Source organism: Diplotaxodon limnothrissa, linkage group LG3, assembly GCF_057381915.1.
Source record: "Diplotaxodon limnothrissa isolate DT_005_m linkage group LG3, D_limnothrissa_male_GT1.1, whole genome shotgun sequence".
In the NCBI taxonomy this organism is placed as follows: Eukaryota; Metazoa; Chordata; class Actinopteri; order Cichliformes; family Cichlidae; genus Diplotaxodon; species Diplotaxodon limnothrissa.
In genome coordinates this window covers 9,856,938-9,876,575 of record NC_140598.1, presented here as the reverse complement: position 1 = coordinate 9,876,575, position 19,638 = coordinate 9,856,938, and the positions used below count along the sequence as shown (strand labels likewise).

The 19,638-nt window shown below is 46.8% G+C and overlaps 1 protein-coding gene across 1 annotated transcript; it reads right to left on the bottom strand.

Moving 5' to 3' along the window:
• Positions 1-768: 768 nt before the first annotated feature.
• Positions 769-15,757, bottom strand: slc1a1 (solute carrier family 1 member 1). The gene is made up of 12 exons (XM_085377620.1): positions 15,658-15,757; positions 14,165-14,305; positions 7,698-7,790; positions 7,479-7,593; positions 6,956-6,998; positions 6,767-6,862; positions 6,371-6,555; positions 5,048-5,155; positions 3,091-3,213; positions 2,431-2,625; positions 1,098-1,232; positions 769-1,009 (listed from the first exon to the last, which is right to left on the bottom strand). The coding sequence occupies exons 1-12, from the start codon at positions 15,755-15,757 to the stop codon at positions 769-771; spliced, it is 1,575 nt and encodes a 524-aa protein (XP_085233746.1).
• Positions 15,758-19,638: the final 3,881 nt, after the last annotated feature.

Below are 19,638 nucleotides of genomic sequence, written 5' to 3'. Positions count from 1 at the left end.
GTGACCACAGTGAAACACACAGCTACACACTGTGACATGTCCGTGTTGTAGTAGCTATTTATTTCGGGGTCCATATGTTCCCCCACACTGACTGAATACATACATGATTATTCATTCTTATTTTGCAACGTGACAGGAAATGTTAGAAAAATGTTCTCAAATTCCACAGTGTCCACTGACTTTGTCTCTGCAAGGCCCACACAGGAAACCAGTCTGTGACCAGCTTAAACATTTTGCTTCATGCAGCTTGGTGAAAAACAAGTTTGGCACAGTTTAAAGATACAGATAGATATACAAGCACTGCATCATGGGACATACACACTCAACAGAGCCATGCAAAGAAAAGTTTTCTGAGGATTAGTGTCCATACAGGGAGTACAGTTAGCTTTATTCATGAAGCAGTGTTTACGTGATACTGTGTTTTTTGCAAAAGTCATCAGGCTCACCTTAAAAGATGCGCACACACACACACACACACGCACACACACTCACACACACACATACACACTTGCAAAAAGCTCTTCGTTTGAGTTCATCTGTGCGAGAAAAGAAAAACTCCTATTGAGAAAAAAGACTTTTTGAATCATGGCGTGATCTGAGATAATGAAGGAAGCACTTTAATCTAGTCATAGTTGTAAATGCCCAGCTTGAAGGGTGCTCTTCGGTTAGCTTAATGAAGGCTGCTATTGCTAACGTCGGTCCTGGGATGGGTCCGGATGGATAGCTTCTCTCCGTGCACGTTCTCCCCACGACTGAACCAGCCGGAGGCTAAAACTGGGACGTCTCCGTGAAGGAGATCGCATCCGTCTTGTCAACCGTGAAGCCTCCGTTCACGTAGGACTTCTTCTCACACTCCTCGTCATCCAAAGCGGCTTCCAGGGCAAAAGGGTTGGCGACATCCATGTCTGATGTCAGGTCCATCCGTTCTAGTTCCCTCTTGGAGAGTTTCTGGACAATGCCAGCTCCGTACGCATCGCCAAGGACGTTGATCATAGTGCGGAACCGATCCCTGAAACACGACAGTCACAGTGAGTCTACAGCAGTTTCCACAAAGACAGAAGAAAGTCAGCACAAAAACACAATAGACAAAAGCTCACAGTAGCCAATCGACTGCAACGATCAGAGTGACATCACTTGCAGGTAAGCCAACAGCTGTTAAAACTATCACCATGGTGACAAGCCCAGCGTTAGGCACTCCTGCTGCTCCAATGCTGGCAACTGTGGCTGTTATACTGAAACACAAAGACACAATGTAACAATTATTCTTCATAAAGCACAAAAACATCTTCCAATCAAAAGGTGATATAAAGCCACGCCCATTCAGGGTTAAAGGGATAAAAAGAAATGATGGCTTTCTTTGCTCGTGTGCTGGGTTTGGACACACAGCGACATGAACATGAAATCTAAGCATTCTGGGTCCGTGTTTGTGAGCGAAGCAGGTGATGAACAGCCACACTGATAGATGCTGTGGTGAGCACAATATGAAAGCAAAGCTGCTGATTTACTGGCCAGGCTATAATCATACCTTCACCTGTGGCCATTAGTGTGAGTAATGACCAGAAGCACAAGATTATGGTGACAAGTGGCAGAAACGAGCTTCCTCTGTGTGGCCTCTAGGCTCAGCCTTAGAGTCCGGCTGATTGGTCCTTCAGGAGAGGCTCAAAGTGGAGCCACTGCTCCTTCACATGATTTGGACATTGAGCAAGGCAGTCACCTAAGAGGCAGACTGGATGCCTCCTTCAAAGCAACTGATGCACAGCTGCAGTTCAAAAAGTGGGGAGAAAATGCTGCATAATTCACCTTTGTAGGAAACGTTGAGGTCAACAATCAGTAGCCTGGATTTTCTGGATTTCCTTTTTGTCTCACGAAGCTTTGAATCTGGTACATTTTTCTCCTATGAGGAGTTGGAGTGAAACCAATCCATGACACTCGTGTCCACTGTCAGTTCAATTCAACTGATGTCACACCAGAAAACTGTTGCCTCAAACCCTACAATAATTCAAAGACAGCAGATAAAAGCCCAGCAATCAGGTGATCTCCTTTGAGCCCTTTAGCGACAGTGGGAATGAAAAACTCCCTTTTAACAGGAAGAAACCTCCGGCAGGCCCAGGGAGGGGCGGGGCCATCTGCTGCGACCGGTTGGGCCTACACCTACTGCAGCATAACGAAGGGAGGATTCAGGGTCACCTGGTCCAGCCCTCCTGTAAGCATGTATAGTGTAAACAGAATCGGTCCTAGCACTGAGCCCTGTGGAACTCCATCCTTAACCTCAGCGTGTGAAGAAGACTCCATTTACATGAAAAGCAGGATATTATCGAGTCCTTTTTGAAATGCAGGTTAACCAGCAGTTTTCCTTCAGAATGCTAATGTTAAAACTATCTCTATAAAGTTGTCTTTAAAGCTACGCGAGCAGCAGTAACAGTGTCGTACCTGATGGTAACAATCTGGCCTACATCCAGAGCGTAATCATTCAGCTGGGCGATGAAGATAGCAGCCACCGCCTCGTACAGCGCTGTGCCGTCCATGTTAATGGTGGCGCCAACCGGGAGCACAAAGCGGGTGATCCTCTTGTCGATGCAGTTGTTTTCCTCAGCACATCGAAAGGTGACAGGCAGGGTTGCCGAGCTGGCAGACACAAGCAGAGGCAGTAAGTATTCTGTGGTCAGACACTATAGAGCATAGGTGTCAAACTCTGGCCTGCGGGCCAAATTTGGCCCGCAGCCTAATTACATTTGGCCCGCGAAGCCATACCAAATTACTATTAGAGCTGGCCTACTGGTATTATACAGCTAATATATATATTGTTTAGTATTAAGCTTTGCTTGTTCCATATTCAGTTTTCCAGCAAAACTTATTTGAGTCCATAAGAAAAGATTCATTCTTAAATCTGGAGGAAGATTTTTTTTTCAATAAATATTAAAGTTAGCCCGCAACTTTGTTCCAGTTTTGAATTTTGGCCCACTGTGTATTTGAGTTTGACACCCCTGCTATAGAGCTTTAGATTCATTAAAATAAAACATCCCTGTGCCCTGAAAACGTTTGGGAAGCTGTTTAGTCCAATCACAGAAATATGAAAGATCCGACTCTGACCTGGAGGAGATCATGAGCGCCGTCACCAGGGCCTGAGCCATTCCTAGAGTGAACGTATACGGATTCTTCCTCACAATGACGAAGAAGATGAGGGGCAGACAGACGGTGGCGTGGATAGCTAGACTGAGGGACAAAACACACAGCGTTATCGAGCCGTAAAGGGAATTACAAAAATATTAGAAGAAGAAATGTGAAGAAGACTCGCAGGACTCAGAGTTGTTTAGTTTCACCTGTGTTTAATTATTGACACTGTTCTAAGCGAGTCGTGTTCTTTCTATCATTTGTACATTTTAACATGTAGCTTATTCTAAATATTTCAATATCCACGAGCTTTTGCTGCTGGGAAGAAATACACTTCAGTCAGTCTTTTTGTGAATTCAAAATGCTTCAGTGGGCTGAATGATGAGGGAAGTAGCTGCAGGTGGCTCTTTGAAGTCTCCACAGTCATAATTCAATTTAATTCAACTTTGTCATCTTGTCATTTCAAGACGCTTTGTAATATGTAATGATATAGTCAGAGAGCCCCGGTGAGTAGGTTGGACGTCTCAGGGCCACTTCCAATTTCCTTTGGCTGCTCCGCTCACACAGTGGCTCAGCTATGCTCCAATCACATGCGAGGATATAGGATAATATCATTGTGTGAAAAACAGAGAGGGTGATGGACGCGACAGTCAAGTGGAGCGTGCGTCTGTCCTCTCAGTGAGTGAGACAGTAACAGCGGTGAGGAGGGCTGTGCGAGTGCAAAAACACAAATATGCCTGAGACCCGTAAACGAAGCAGCATCTGGCTGCAGTTTAAAGACTTTTTGGTCTCGGTCTCGATACCCTCTGGTCTTGGTGTTGTCTCGGTCTTGACTACAAGTCTACAGATGAGCCAACGAGCATACAGGAGAGCTGAACTGAATCTGTATGAGCATGAAGACGTAACGCTACGACTCTCCCATTTGTCTTTGACCAGGATGTGTCCGTTCTCCCAGAGTCTCCCAGCATCACATCTTTGAGATCTCATCTTGTTATCCCCACAGCCCGCTACACTCTGGGAGGTCAGGCTGACCTGTGGCTCCTAGAATTCCTGAATGGGAGCCGGAGCGTTGAACTGTGGGGACCAGCTGCTCGTTGACTTCTGGAGACAGACGTTCGCTCTGCTTTCATGATTTTTGCTCAAAGGGTTTCTGGTTAAAAGAGCCGAGGTTCTGTCTTTAGTATCACATGGCTGTCACAGAGTGCTTTGAAATGAACTCTGTTATCTTTACATAAACCTGTGCTAAACTGCTCCGACAGGTTTAGCTTCAACCATAACTGACGTAATGTGATCTGAGTACAGCGTGAACATTATTCACACGCGTAATTATTCTCTGCAGACATGCTTCTATCAGCTACAAGCCCCGAGTGCTACTCCTCTTTATAAGTGATGCATTTCCTTCATACTGGAACATAATCTTGTGATATTTCATTTTTGCCCAATGTGCACACTGCACCTCTCACAGACTCGATATCATGCTGTGACTGATACACACTCACAGCACGCTGATGAAGGCTTTGAATGAAGGAATACAGTTCAAATGCTCATTTTGACACAAATAAACAGGCAGGTAGAGGACTGTCCCAGCCCCACTGTCAGTCTGCCCCCACTGGCCGTGACACTGTCCCAGCCTCACGGTTCCACACGGTGACGAGTTTTCTTCTGCTGCATTTGGAGCCACAGGACTCGCCTTGTGGGTTAACTGAGGGGATGTTTTATGTTACAGTCGTTAATTGTGCCTCGTACATTTAGAGGCGTGAGTGAAGCTTTCATTACTGCATTCTTGCAGGTTGAGCAGTTTTAAATGTCCTTCGCCCTTATCAGTGCTCACACAGAGCTCAGCTTTTATCGTACACAGGAGGGGGAATCGGTCCAAATGTCAGCCATAAAGCCCGGAGTGTGGAACGGCCGGATGGAGAGTAATGGGAAAGCTTACCCGCTCAGCACCGTCACCATATAAAGACCCATCTTCCTGAAGATCTCCCAGTCTTCTACCTCGATGATCTTTGCAGCAATAAGAAACAGGATCCCTACGGGCATGTAGCTGAAAAGACAAAGGTGCTTCAGTTCCACGATGAACACATCCTCCTCAGACACGCGGCAATAACAAAGGTGACCTGCAGGTAGAAGTTAATGATTTGAAAATGATGGAGTTCCTACTGAAATGTAGTTAATCTAGCAGGTTTACACAAACAACGAATGCTACACGTTTCAGTCAGAGTGCATCATGTCAAACCCCTGCAACACTGAGCTGGTCAGTTAGCAGCACAGGGGGTCGGCTTCATAATGTTCAGCCTTTTTCAGCTTTATTGACCGATACAGAGAAGAAACGACAGCAGAGAGAGGGAGAGAGGGAGGGGGGAGAGAGGGAGGGAGGGGGGAGAGAGGCAGGGGGGAGATCAGCTGTGGATCAGCCTCGAACCTGATGAAATGAACAACACAGGAGGGGCCAAACAAGCCAACACTACAGAGGTGTTTGTAACATTGTCCTCGTCTCCTCTGTTTTTGCACCTTTTTCACTGGTTTGGTGTCACTATGAGGACAAGGTCCAACTATCACTGCCGTTACCAGAAGGTTTACTGCGTCTCCCAGCACAGTGAGCACGCAGGAGATTCAGGACACAGTCGCTGCAGACGGTCCTTCAGACATCAGCGGGACTGGCATCTGCTCCTTTGTGCAAGCAGGACCAGGAGGAGCACTGACAGAGCCCTAAAGAGTGAACTCTGTTCGGCCGCTGATGTGAACGTCTCTGACCAATCAGAAACAAACTTCATGAGAGTGGCCTATAGTAGGCCCTGTGACTGTAATTTGCCATAGAGCACCAGAACTGGCAGGTCCATCAAGTTTTGGCTTCCACAGATGAGAGCAAGTTTACCTCGAGCACGTGGGACAGATGTGACAGATGTGACAGATGTGTGTGGGTGTGGAGCGGCCGTGGACATTGGCGTGCTGCCTGTAATCGTTCAGCATGGCTGGTTTGGTGGGTTAATGATGGCTGAGCGACGGCCCCCCGACTGCCATCAGGTACAGGAATGAAATCCTTGGACAGCCTCGACTAACTGGGTCGGATGAAGTAATAAAATTATACAGGAACATTTACACCACCCGATCATCAGTTTTCTTAACTGCTTATCCAAAGAAAGCTTCCTCTGTGAACCTGAACCGCAAAAGTGATCAGGAACGGTGGTTTCACCGTTTCACCGTGTAGTTTTAGGGTGTAGTTTACACACCGGTTTACAAACTGGTGTAGTTTACATACCACATAATTATCTGGACCAGTTTCATTGTTGCTTCATTTAAGGCATCAAAAAAGTCCAGCAGGATCCGACCCTTTTCTCCCATCTTCCCAATGACGAGGCCGAACGCAACACAGAACACGATGAGCCCCAACACATTGATCCCATCGGAGTACGTGCCGATGATCTTGTAGTCCTTTGTGATGTTCTGCCGAGAGAAGGGAAAGACCATTCATGAAAGCTGCTTCCACAGACACACAGATCCACTCATGAGCTCTGCAAATGTCATGTCAGCACCACAGCTGCCTGAGCTCAGCCTGCTTATAACTCGTTATTGAGCCAATCCATTAAACGAGACACTGGCTGCCAGCTGCCGACACATGAGACTAATGTCACCACAGTGGAACGAGCACACCTACCTCCATCACAGTCATGATCGTGGTCGTGAGAGGGGGCACGGTGCTGCTGTTCACTGGAAGCTTTTCAGGCTCCAGTTCTTTGCGTTTTGTTTTGTACTAGAGTGGAATTGGACACAGTGTCAGAATCACACGATGACAAGCACCAGAATCGAAGGTAGGCCAGAATAACAGGATGTGTGGTCGTCTTACCTGCTGAAAACAAGCCTGCACCAGATTTTCAGGAAACATGTTTCTGTCAGTGGAAAGCACAAAGCTGCAGGTGAGCAGCAGAACGAATGCATCTGTGTGGCAACTCTGAAGTTAAATATCTAGCAAAACATACTTTTCATGAATGCAGCTATCAAACAAAGACCATGCCTCAAATATAAACTCTCATAGTGTGCATTAAAGATCTTTTTTAAGTCCATGCTTTTCTTCTTGCACGACTCTGTCATAGTTGAGCCACATCAGTAACAGTAATGTCAGAATTAGTCATAACTTACCAAGCATGTCAAAGACAGGGCAGCGTAGCGCTGCAGTGACTCGTCCTACATGTTTACCTGAGATGTAACCTGACACCAATAAAGGATGCTAGTACGACGCTACCCGAACCAACTAAACAGTGTTTGTTGGGATATTGTATGATGAAAGTTTCCGTTTCAGGCCATCTAAGAAAGATGCAACTCTTTTCTTCCATCCTGATATTCCCGAAACATTTCCACTAGAAACTCACCTGAGCAGGTCCAACAGTGTGTCGACTGTGGTGACATTAGGAGGAGTCCCAGCTCTGTCGATGTGCTCAGCTGTCTGAGACACGCCCGGTTTGATGGTCATCACTAGAATAATTCCTGTCAACAAAGATGCCACTTAGTAGCTATATTTATATAAAAACATCAACCATTCGTTTTATACGCTGCATATAAAATGAATTATTAATTCAAATGGGACTCACCAAGAACAACTGCAATGATAGTTGTTGAGAAGTAATAAACGACAGCTCGCAGACCGATCTTTCCTGACACCTCGGAGTCTAAGGCTGCAACACCTGTTGGTAAGAAACACATTCAGTGTATTTAAAACACAGGCTCAGCCCACACATCAGGGTCCAGGCTGATCCAGGTAGCTGCAGGGTGAACTCGGGGGTACTACAAAGCTGGTTCGGTTCTTACCAGGATGAATCACAGTGAGTGACTAAGACAAAGGCCTTTGCTTAGGCAGAGGTTGTCCTTCTCTCCTGGATCGGCTGCAGCTTTCTTTAGGAGCCGTCCCAGCTGTGACAAACGTCCAGCTGTGACAAACGTCCAGCTGTGATAACCACATTTACTCAGGGCCTTCCTGATGTTCTTCTGCCTCCCTGGCTGCTGTGTCAGTGGGGATGGTGTTCGCTCTGTGTGGTAGTGTCCTGATGACGCCCAGTTTGTGCTCCGGAGGATGATGAGAGTCAAACCTTAGATACTGATCCAAATTTGTTGGCTCTTGATAAATATTGACTTTTTATGTCGCCCATCCCTGATGAAACTTTTAGTCTAAGAAAGCAGTTATTTTTATATCCTCCCTGATGAACTTCACGTGTTTGTTAACCCTTGTGTGGTGTTCATATTTTTGTTACTCAGCCAGTGTTCATGGGTCTGGTGGACCCGCTAGAGTTTTGGCTTTCCAAATTAACTCTATCAAACAATTTTATGTTAAATTACTCATCAGATGTTTACTTCATCCCAATTACAAGCCATATGAACAGCAAACATGGTTAATTTTTTCCCTTTACCTTTGTTAGATCACATTTATGAATTAATGTGCTTCTCGTTTTTTTTTATAAAATGTTATAAAAAAATAAATCAGTTATAATCAAGTGAAGTGAGTGGAAAGACACAACACATTTACACGTGAAGCAATATGTTTCACAACTAAATGACATCAGCTGCACATCAATGGTGACATTAGGCCCAGGGTTGTAAAACAGGGGGAGGCGGTGCACACACTTATCCCACACTGTCCTGATGGCAGCTAGCTTGCCTCTCTGCCGTTGAGCTGGTCTGTCATCTCGGTTATCAAAACGGATAATCCTGGAAATTTTGTTGAAGTTTTCCAGAGACATTGATGCACGGAAAGGTTCGTGCCGGTTTCTGCATCCCACAAGATTCTGTGGATTCCCCTTTGGACCTGAAAACTCCTGCAAGGATAAGAACCCCAAAGTAGGCCTGTAGATCAATTTGGTCCATCTACTTCCACCTCTCTCCAAAAACACACCTTCATTCTAGATTACTGCAAACTAGAGATGGACCGATCCAATATTACGTATCGGTATCGGTCTGCAAATCGGTATCATGCTTGATCGTGCTGCAATCGGTATCGGTCTGTAAACCAGACCAGAATCATTTTCTGGATGGAATCTGTGATGAAAAGCTCAATGAAGACTTGATGTCCTGCACATGAGTAACTGCCAGCCGTGTTGGCCCTGGCTTATCACAGTAACAGCTCTGTAGGGTGGCTCATTTCTTGGGCAAGAAGACCATTCAATTTCACCAGTTATTGACATCCATATTTCTTCACTTGCTGTCTGGTGGGCTTGTTCTGGTCCTGGAGCTGGCTGCTGATGGGGTGCTCGTCTTCGTTTTGTTACTAAACGGTGCTCAACCTCATCCTCTTCTTCAAAGTCACTGTCAGACTCTGAATTTTCAGAAATGTGAAATATTCTGAAACCTCTTTGTCAACATCATCATCCGAAGCCCCTCTCTCTTCCAAAATCAATTGGAAGGCCCTCGCAGCAGATAATCTTTTGCCATCTTGATCAGTTGTGATAAAGAACCACACTGGCAAATTCCTTTTTATAGTATTATGCCCCTAATTTGCAGGAGGGACAGGGTATGAGAAAATAAAATTTGGATCCCTCAAGAAAGAGGGTAAAATGTGCAGGAATGTAAGAGCAGACGGTGTTGATAGTTGAATTTTCAACAATGTTGCAACTTTGTGCGTGAGCAGGAGGGGAAGAAAACACTATCAGCAGCACCAGAAAGGAGGAAGACAGAGTGTGGGAACACAGGACCGACATTTTCAACACTTTTATTAGACCTGGGTCCAGTGGACCCGAACACCTTGTATGTAATGTAAATGCGTGGGGGGAGGTACGGTATGAGGTCATTGAAAATTAGTCCGGATTTATGTTCTTCACAGAAAATAAGCCAAAGCCAATGAATTTCAGGTTGAAAAAATAATTAATTGTTTCATTTTTCTTTTGAGAAAAACTGAAAACGGGTCTCACAGACCCGAACACCATACAAGGGTTAATGTGATCAGTGAATTGCAGTGCACCCTGAGCCTACACAGCCATAAACATGCTGACATCTGATTTTCACCCAGGTGTTCTCTACATCAGCTTTCTGCTGTTCCATGATTGGACAACAGATCTTTTTCAGTTCCTCCAGTAAAAACTGGCCACAGCTGATGAAGCTGGGAACCCACGTTCTTTCTGTAGGACTGACCCTGTATGTGAAGACACAGTTCAAACACACTTGGTCGGTGCTGAGAGCGGTCCTGCTGCTGAGGTTGGGCTCATCCTGCCATCTCTTACCAACTACCTCCAACACTTCTTTTTGTCTTTACACATTTGAGTTATTTAAACAGTGATTGTTAAGATAACATAGAAAAATGTTTCAGAGGACCTGACTGGTCTGACAGGTGCATTAAATTCCACAGAGCAATAGAGTTTCGTAGATTTTATTCTGTCGGCAAACTGTTTTTAGATTTGATCCATTTTGGATTGTTGGGAGTCATTTCATCTCAACACCTTCTGTAGTTGTAAACATTCGATCACGTACAATTTGTTATTTTACATGTTTTATCCTTCCAAACATTCGCCCAAAACCTCGTCTTCTGTGACTGCTTTCAGGTGTGCTCCCTGGTGTTTCCCATGTTCCCATCATCTTGCTCATAGTCTTGGCCTCCCCACACTTCTCTGTCATCTCATACCGTTTGGAATCTGTTTCCTTTCAGTTATTTGGTTTGATATGTGTTTCAGGTCAGCAGAGCAAACACTTCTCCATCACAGCAGCTGCCCAGCGGTCAGGCCTCACTACAGCAGCAGCAGCTGGGTGAGTGCAGCTCTGGTTGGTAGAAAGGCAGTCAGACGGTCCAAACCTGCCTTGTTGACTGAACCGGAGTCATTTCTCACTGCTTGCACATGAGCGACAGTCAGAGGGTCTGATCTCCATCTTCACAGCTGCTCACCTGCTGAGCCTTCAGGTTCTGCATCCTCCATCTGCTGCTCTTAGCAGGATCCAAACGTGGCACCTGGACACCTTCATGGCCCCTTAGATTCTCCGTCTCTGCTGAGCCCACACAGCCACCCGACCACCCTGAACTGTTGCCTTTCTGCAGGTTCCTGGGCAGAACCCCGGAGCTGTCCCTGATGTTTGGAAATGTTTTGTTCCCTAGTTTTCTGCACCCAGGCTCCTCCCCCCGCCCTGGTCATGAGACAAGAAACATCGAGGAAACAAATGAAACTCTACAACTAGAACTAAATTACAACCAACTCTGACCAACTCTCCATCACAGAACGAGGGGGAGAAACCAGACAGACATGCTGGGAAACAGGAAACTGGGGACAAAAGACTTCACAGGGAGGACACACAACCAGGACATACTGGGGAGGACACACAATCAGGACACGAAAGGGACCAGAGCAAATGAAACTCAGAACAAGAACAACAAGCGATGACACTAAGAGGCACAAGAACACTAAACAATGACAACATAACAACAATAAACGAGGTCCAAAAACCAGACCAGCAGGTACCCGAACACCAACCCTGTCAGTGACATCTATTAACTTACAAAGTCCAAAAGAAGGTACACAGGCGACAAACCTCGGGAGAAATGCAAGAGGCAAATCTAGAAACAACAACAGGCAGCTCAGTAACTAATGAACAGTGGATATTTGAAGATGCAAAGTGTGATCGTCATAAGCAGCTGTGCTCAGCTGAAATCACTGTTTCAGAGGCAAAACCAATCGAACAGAGCTGAGAAATATTTTGTCTTCATTCATTTCACGTCTGAGCGACAAGACGGAGCTATTTACTTATCCACTGCAGCAGGGAGCCGTGATATGACGAACACAGAGAGAGATCAGTCAGAGGACTCGTTCTGCTACAGTCAGCAGGGTTTCTGACTGAGGAGACTGTCTTAACCTTTTTACTACAAGTGGAAAATCCAATTCAGTTTTATTTACATGTCAAATCGCAGCCACAGTCACCTCAGGGTGCTTGTACTGTAAGTAAAGGCACTGCAGTAATACAGAGGCATGGGCAGCACTTTGGCGACAGTGGGAAGGAAAAACTCCCCTTTAACAGGAAGAAACCTCCAGCAGAACCAGGCTCAGGGAGGGGCGGGGCCTCTGCTGTGATTGGTGGGGGTTAGGGGAGGGGGACAGGACAAAGACGTGCTGTGAAAGAGAGCCAAAATGAATAATAACCAATGATTAAATGCAGAGTGGTGTATAAACACAGTGAAGGCATCATGTCCCCAGCAGCCTACACCAGCGTCACCTGATCCTGCCCCAACTATAACCTTTATCCAAACAGAGGGCGTGTCTCCCAGCTGAGCTTTGAAGTACTTGTTTGATTATTGCCACCGTACAGGTCTGAGGTACGTCCCCCTTAATACAGACAGGCTGATCAATGTAAAACAGTTATTGATGGTAAGCCTTTGGAGGAAGTGATTACTGAAGTTACCTTGGAAACAGGAGTCAAACCCCCACATTACAGTCAGCAGTAGCACTGCAGTGACAGACGTCCTGTCAGAGGCTACCGGTGCGGTTATGACACTCAGTTAGCTGAGGGCAACTGCTCTTTAAGACTGTGATAACAGGAAGGTGGGCCTGTAGCTCTGAGAGCCAAGTCATGGCTGTTTAAGTCTCCTCAAAGGCCTGTGAGGAGTAACAGAGTTAGCTCGATCATAATTAAGACTGAAGCATTAATTAATGGCAGGACTTCTTTGAGTGTGTGAAGATGCAACAGGATTCATGATAATCAGCCTTTATAGGAACAGAGCAATACACACACGAGGGAACAGAGGAGGGAGACACAGCTGAACCCAATTAAACATGACAAGACAGGGAGGAAGCAAACGAATACAAGACATGGACCTTCAAAGTAAAACAGGAAACACAGAACACAGAGAACACCGAGCACAAGGACCAAAACCTGAGAACTAGGAATGCAAAACAGAAGCACGACACTAGCAGTGAAACCAAAGATGAACACAAAGATCAATGATATAAAACACTGGGTCACCCACCCAGGACTGTGACACAATGAATCAACCAGCAGATTGTAGACACCACCTGCGCTTCAACCTAAGACACAGCAGACTTGTTCCCACAGTCAGAGGACAGAGCAGAGTTTGTTATGGAGAGCACAGAGCCAACCTCTAGTGAAAGGATAGGACAGGTGTTTCACTATAGATGCAGACTGAGCTCAGACTCAGGAACTCTCCCACCCTCCTAGTTTAGAAGAAGCTTCTACGTTTGAGGCTCAGCCCGTTACAGGACAGGACAGACAACCTTACAAATTCTATACATGGCAAATGAAAACTTATCATTTCAAGTTGATTTCCAGACACAGACAAGAACAGGAAGACACCACAGTCATGAGCAGCATGAAAAGATGGACTGGGTTTCTCCACAACAGCTGCCCACAGTGATCTTATCACAGCCTGAAGGTTTCAGCCACCCTCCAGTCTGACCTCATAATACAGGAAACGCAGGCTCCTCTCGACAACAGCACCCCACAGACAACTACACAACAACAAAGTCATCAGTTACCGCCCTACGGGACACCGTCTGTACCCCGGGGGTGCTGCTTCCACAAAGAAGCAGCCCCACTCAGACCCACTGTCAGCAGCACCATCCAGCTGTCCCTGTGGGGAACACGCTCACATCAAAAACTCCACCCACTTCACCAACAAGCTCCAGAAACACCGGATCCAGATGAAACCACCGACAACCGAGACAGTCAGAAAACAACTACAGCAGGACGGTTACCGAGGAAACAGAAGCAGCTTTACCCCGATTGGATCTGGAGGATGCCAGCGTTTGAAAGAGGACTGAAAGTATCCGAATACTTTACTAATCCCTGAGGAAATGATCTACAGCTGCTCCTTCCGAGCTTCTTAGATATGGCTCAGCAAGCTGCGTATAACACAGCCCAGCAGACACTCTATGCTGCACTTCAGACATGTTTTACTTTTATTCCTTCATCTGCAGACGGTTTGAGGGTTCTGGTTAAACCTTCCTGATGAACTCTGATCTGTGAACATGACCTGCTCCTTAACAGGTTAGTAAGAAGGGAACCAGCTTTGTAGTACAGAAGTGTTAACCTCAGAGTTACCTGGATGGGACGAACTGCACCGGCAGGCCTCTGTTACCTGTTATCATGCTTGAAATGATCAGAGGAAGAATGACCAGCTTCAGCATTCGCATCAGGATCTCTCCTGGGAAGCCAAAGTACTGCTTGTAGAGATGCGACAGGGATGCGTACTCTCTGACCACAACACCCAGACTGATCCCTGCAAGAGCCAGAGACACGGTAAACTCCACTTCACCTGAAAGAAAACTTTCCAAAGAGCACCAAGCACTGAACAAACACTCGTGCTGGTTTACATGTGTGACATGAAACAGGCCAGACAAGCACATCCAATCAGGACATTTCAGCTGATGCTTTGTCATCTAAACGGATACAGAATTGCAACGACTTTCATCATCGTGTGCGTCAAATCCTTCACACGGGAAACAGGGTGTGTAGTTTGTCCCGACCCTGACAATGGGCTTCCCGGTTTTTACGTTTAATTTGCTTTAACGTTTAATTCTTCGTCCTCTTTCAGGGCTCAAAGATGTGTGTGAATACTGCCAGCTCTGTCTGCGCCCCAGATGCTCCACCTGTGGCTTTACAAAGACCTCCACCTTCTTCCAGACGGCCTTAGTCAAAAGTATCGCCCTTCACTTTGTCATCGGTCTGTATCGTGGCCCTGCCTACACGTCCTATTCTGGTGTTGTGCCTGAAAGTGATTTCTGGCATTTAAACTGTTGTAAAGACTTGTTGGCCTAAAACCTGTCAAACTTATTTCTCATGAACATTTCTATCACAAGCTGCAGTCGCATGTTGGTGAAGTGACTCTTTTAAACCTGTCCAGTCCTTCTGGACTTACCTGGTCTCACCTCGTGTGTTATATTCCTACCTGTGATCAAACCTCTCTGTAACACATCTGCCTTTAAGTCCCGTCCTGTGTTCGAGTCCATCTTGAGATAAGCCTTGAAGCAGAGTGACATCTTAGCTCCCATACAGGAGCTGTTATGAGTCCAAAGGGACACCTAATAACATCTTAGTATCTGTGTTTCCTGGTTGGGAATCCAGCTGCTGCAGACGGATGATTATACTGTTTATTTTATTTGGATGTTCATGTTGCCTCATATATCTGCTAGTTGCTGTGTGGCTGTGTTAACAAAGGCTCAGCTGTCGTCTCCCTCTGCCTGAACACAACCCTCAGACGGCGCAGTGCACACTTAAAGCTCTAAGGTGTAATTAATGACACAGGAAATGTGTTTAATATTAGCTAACACATGCACATTTGATCTGAAGTGGGTCAGCAGGCTGATATGAAGCAAAGCGCTCATTCCACGGTGCACAGTGCTGCCTCAGCGTGGACAGCCTCCACAGCCGCTGTGTCACCTCAGTCTGGTCACGTTTGACGGAGACACAGACAGATGGATGTCCCCACAGTGAAGCATCCTCCAGTCTGGACATCAAATGAAAACGCATGCACCCCCTGCTGAGCCAAACCAGCGAATGCACAACAGCGTTGGAGTAACGAGCAAATAGAAAACAATAACCGGACGGCAGTCAGCAGAAGCTTGCACGTACCGAGCACCACCGATACAATCGTAGACATCAGGAGCCAGTTCCTCTTCAGCACGGCTTTGATGTTCAGCACCCGCCGCTGCTTGTTGCCCATCATATCCATGCTGCTGCTTTGTGTTTGATTGTTCTGGAAGAAACACCGATGCTCGGCTGCAGACACAAACCACTCCTCTAAATGTCAGCTGGAGGAATAGCAGGACGGACGCGCAGCTGAAGGATGCAGCCGTCAGACGCTGCTGATGCTGTGAGAGAGGGTGGTGTGATACAGGCGGAGAGGGGGTACGCGCTCTCCCTCCATCACCCTTCCCCCATTTGTTCTTCTTTTCACGCGAGTGCCGGCTAGATTAAAGCCCCTAATGTGGACACGGTGCACCCAGAGCAGGGATTTTACTGCACAGCTGCAGAGAGATGTTTAAAAACACTCTGCAGGAGGCTTGGCTGTGGCGGGTAATTATTAGTTACACGGCACAGACGCCCCCAGCTTAAACATGTAAATTACAAATACACGGCTGATCACAAACACGGACACAGATGTGACGCTTCATGTTCAGCGCCACCTTCCGTCGGTGCGGAACCTGGCGTCACGTGATTGAGTGGTTAGTTTACGTTTGTTAACTAGTCACGGGGTCATAACTCAGAGCCCACGAGGACTGTGGGGGAGCCTGTCCTGTCAGGAACTCTCGTTTCTGCATCCTCGCTGTCTTTACGTACATCAGGCCTCAGCAGGGGCGGGGCCTTGTTTTGTGTTGTCAGGGGCAACACACACGTGATCAAAACACAAACGTGACCCCCGTAAACAGAGTTTACGTCTTTATATTTCCGAGTTATCGATTCCGTCACTAGTGAGCGAACGAGCTACTGCACGGCTGTTAGCCAACCACGTGACGTCAGGTCCGCGCAGACGCCAGATGTTGTTAAACCTTTAAGCACGTATTTGTTTAACCCGGGTTAACATGGCTGGTTCGGGTTAGGGGCAGATGTTCACAGACAGTTGCATCCGTGTGGGTTGCTGAGAGCAGGGCTCCGTGACGTAAACTGTCATTTTGCGAAGAACAACCCTCAGTGTGCGCTGATGTGTCACGTGTCTGCGGCCTGTTGTGACTACTAACGGCTCAGTCGCCTTCACCTACGGGCCTGGAAAGACACCGGCATCTTACAACTTTGTTTTAAAACAAACAGCAAACAGTTTCATAAGTCTTTGATCATACTCAGAGACAGCTGCTCTGCTTTTGCTTCTCACTCTTTATGATTGATCTTTCATGTGATAGCAGCACGTTTACACACAGCACATCAAACAAAGTGTTAACCATTCCTCGCCGTCAGTCCCCTGACCGTGGTCGGGAGACACGAGGGGAGATGCTTCCTCCAGGGCCGAAGTTTGTCCTCCTTCGGGGTTAACTCCCTTCACTTTTGTGGAGTAGTGAGGCAGACAGAAATCAGCCGAGGCACCGGAGAGCACTGAAGAGACGAGGCTTTAATAACAGTACTGCACACTTCGGAAACACACTGCCATCTACTGTCACCAACTCACTCAGTTCATATTCACACTCTCAGCCACTTTAACAGGCTCAAGTGTTTTTGAGCAGGTGTGTATATATCTATATCTATATTGTAAGGAAGTGGACTCCCTTATCATTTGTATTATAACAGCACTTTAGGAGCATCCTGGCACTTTATTAAAAGCACTTTAACTAGCACTTTGTTTAGCGTCACACTTTAAGCTTAGAGTTGCACATCAATAACATTTGCACACAAGATGATTAATTGTTGTGGTTTAAAATGTTTGTATATATTTATTTAGTAAAATGGTTTAGTCCAGGGGTGTCGAACTCCAGATGTGTCCTTGATCCATCACAGCTGATTTAAAAGCCTAAATGACCTCCTCAACATGTCTTGGAGTTCTCCAGAGGTAATGGTAATGAACTCATCATTGAAAATACAGGGTGACGTCACAGAATAGATGTGGTAAACTGAAAAGAGAGGGCGGAGCCTGTAATCTCATATAGGCAAGGCAAAACGCCTTTAGAAGAGCATATATAGCTATGAACAGAAGTTCAAACCCTTCAACAAAGTGACTGTAAATTCTCAACTAAGAAATACAAATTCAAACATAAAGATAACACAGCCACGAGTCATCTGATAAATGCCACAGCAAACACTGTGAGGCTGAACGTTCCTGAACGTTGCAAAAACTACATTACTAAAGAACAGTGGCAGAAATTTCAGGCAGCTCACCCAGATCTATACCCTCTATAGATTCAATATGCACACACACCCGTTCTCTGCTAGCCATCGGGGCGGGGGGGCTGGGAGGAGATGTTGGCTGTCCGATTGGCCTCCCTGCTGCTGCGGACCCTGGGACGGTCTGCTTGCCTCCACCCCGGGGGGAAGGGTAACATCTCTTGGGTCTGGGTGCTGTTTCCCCCTCTGGGGGCGAGGGTATGTTTGGGGAGTGTGATTGTGTGTACATGTCCATTTATGTCAATCCTTACGTTGGGTGAGTGCTGAGTGTTTGTATATGTGTGCATGAGGGTGGGATGCATGTTTGTGTCTGTGTGTGCCTGTTTGTCTGTGTCTGTATGTCAGGTCGGGTCTTAGACTCCACCTCTCTGGGAACTCCCAGGCCCTCCAAGGCCTGTCTCCCCTCACCACACTCCCTGCCGGTGACTGATGCCCTCAGGGGTCGGTGCGTTGGTGGTTCTTGGTGTCCAGGGCTGGGCGCTCAGGTATGTACCAGCTCACTCCCGGTGGCTACCTGGTGGGGCCTGGCGCCTGTTGCTCGGTCAGGCCTCTTCCGGGGTGCAGGGGGCCCTCCAGCCTCTGGGCCTGCGGCTCGGTTCACTCTGGCACAGCTGACTGCCGGCAGAGCCGGCGGGCACGCCACTGCAGCCCCCTCTAGCTTCTGCTCAGTGGCTACTGGGTGACGCCTCGTCTGGGGATCCTCAGCCCTTCCCATGAGGGTGGCACGGATGCCCCTCTGGTGGTCCTCCTTGGGCTCTCGCACTCTGGGGCCTCTGGATGTCTGGGGCCTGGATCTCCTCCATGCCTGCTTCATGCCCTGGGGGACGGGGCTATGGCTCGCTACACCCTCTCAGACCATTACATGTGGAAACCATTTGAATACAAGTGCGCTGATCCACAGGTGTGCACACGCGTGTTCACTGCTCGTAGACTTAAATTACACCTTTCTTGGCTGCTAATTCAAAGCACATTGTGCGCTGTCTGTCCTGCGTGCTGCACAACAACATTGAATATTCAGTATTTACTGCTGTTTACACTTAGCTAGATTAATGCGATGGCGTTGTGTTTAGTATGTTGCTTTGGTTTTGTTTGTTTTTTGCTTGTTTTCTATTCTTCTTCTCTCAACAGGTGATCCAGGAGATTTTTCTTTCTCCCCCCCCTCTCTCACTGTCCCTCTCCCCTTCTGTTTTTTCTTTTCCTTCCTCTTCCTCTCTCCCTTTCCTATCCCTCACTCATGTCTGTCCCGTCTGTAACAACTGAAAATAAAATATAATAAATAATAAAAACAAAGGTCGATCAAATGGACCAATACGGCAATGCCACGATGATCCATTTGGCAAAGTAAATCCGTTGGGTATCCTTGTTGGTCTTCAGACAACAATTCTGACGGCTAAAGAACCAAATGGGACAGGCCAAAAAAAAAATAGATTCAATATGCAACATGTTGGACCTGTGCTCGGATTTGGCAGGTGTAGCACTGAGGCCTGCCCAGGAAACAACCCCCCATAAACCAGTGGCCCTCCCTGCTAAAACCTGTCACTGCAAGGGACATATGCCCCGAAAATATAACAACATGAGGAAATTACCTTGCTTTAACGATTGGAGCCTGATTCCCATAAATATCCACCCAAAAGCAAAAGAAGACAACAAGACTGCCTCGAGTAATCCAGACCCTGTCAGCAGTGATGACACAGCAACCTCTACAGAAGTCACAGCACAAAACATCAAAAATGGGGGATCAGT

Bases quoted from the DNA above. Each gene is read 5' to 3' on its own strand.
- slc1a1 (XM_085377620.1), bottom strand. From the start codon at position 15,757: ATGGATATGATGGGCAACAAGCAGCGGCGGGTGCTGAACATCAAAGCC. The intron at 6,999-7,478 runs GTGAGTTTCTAG...TTCCACTGACAG, and splicing joins ACACTGTTGGACCTGCTCAG to AAACATGTTTCCTGAAAATC. The intron at 6,863-6,955 runs GTAAGACGACCA...ATTCCACTCTAG, and splicing joins TGCAGGCTTGTTTTCAGCAG to TACAAAACAAAACGCAAAGA.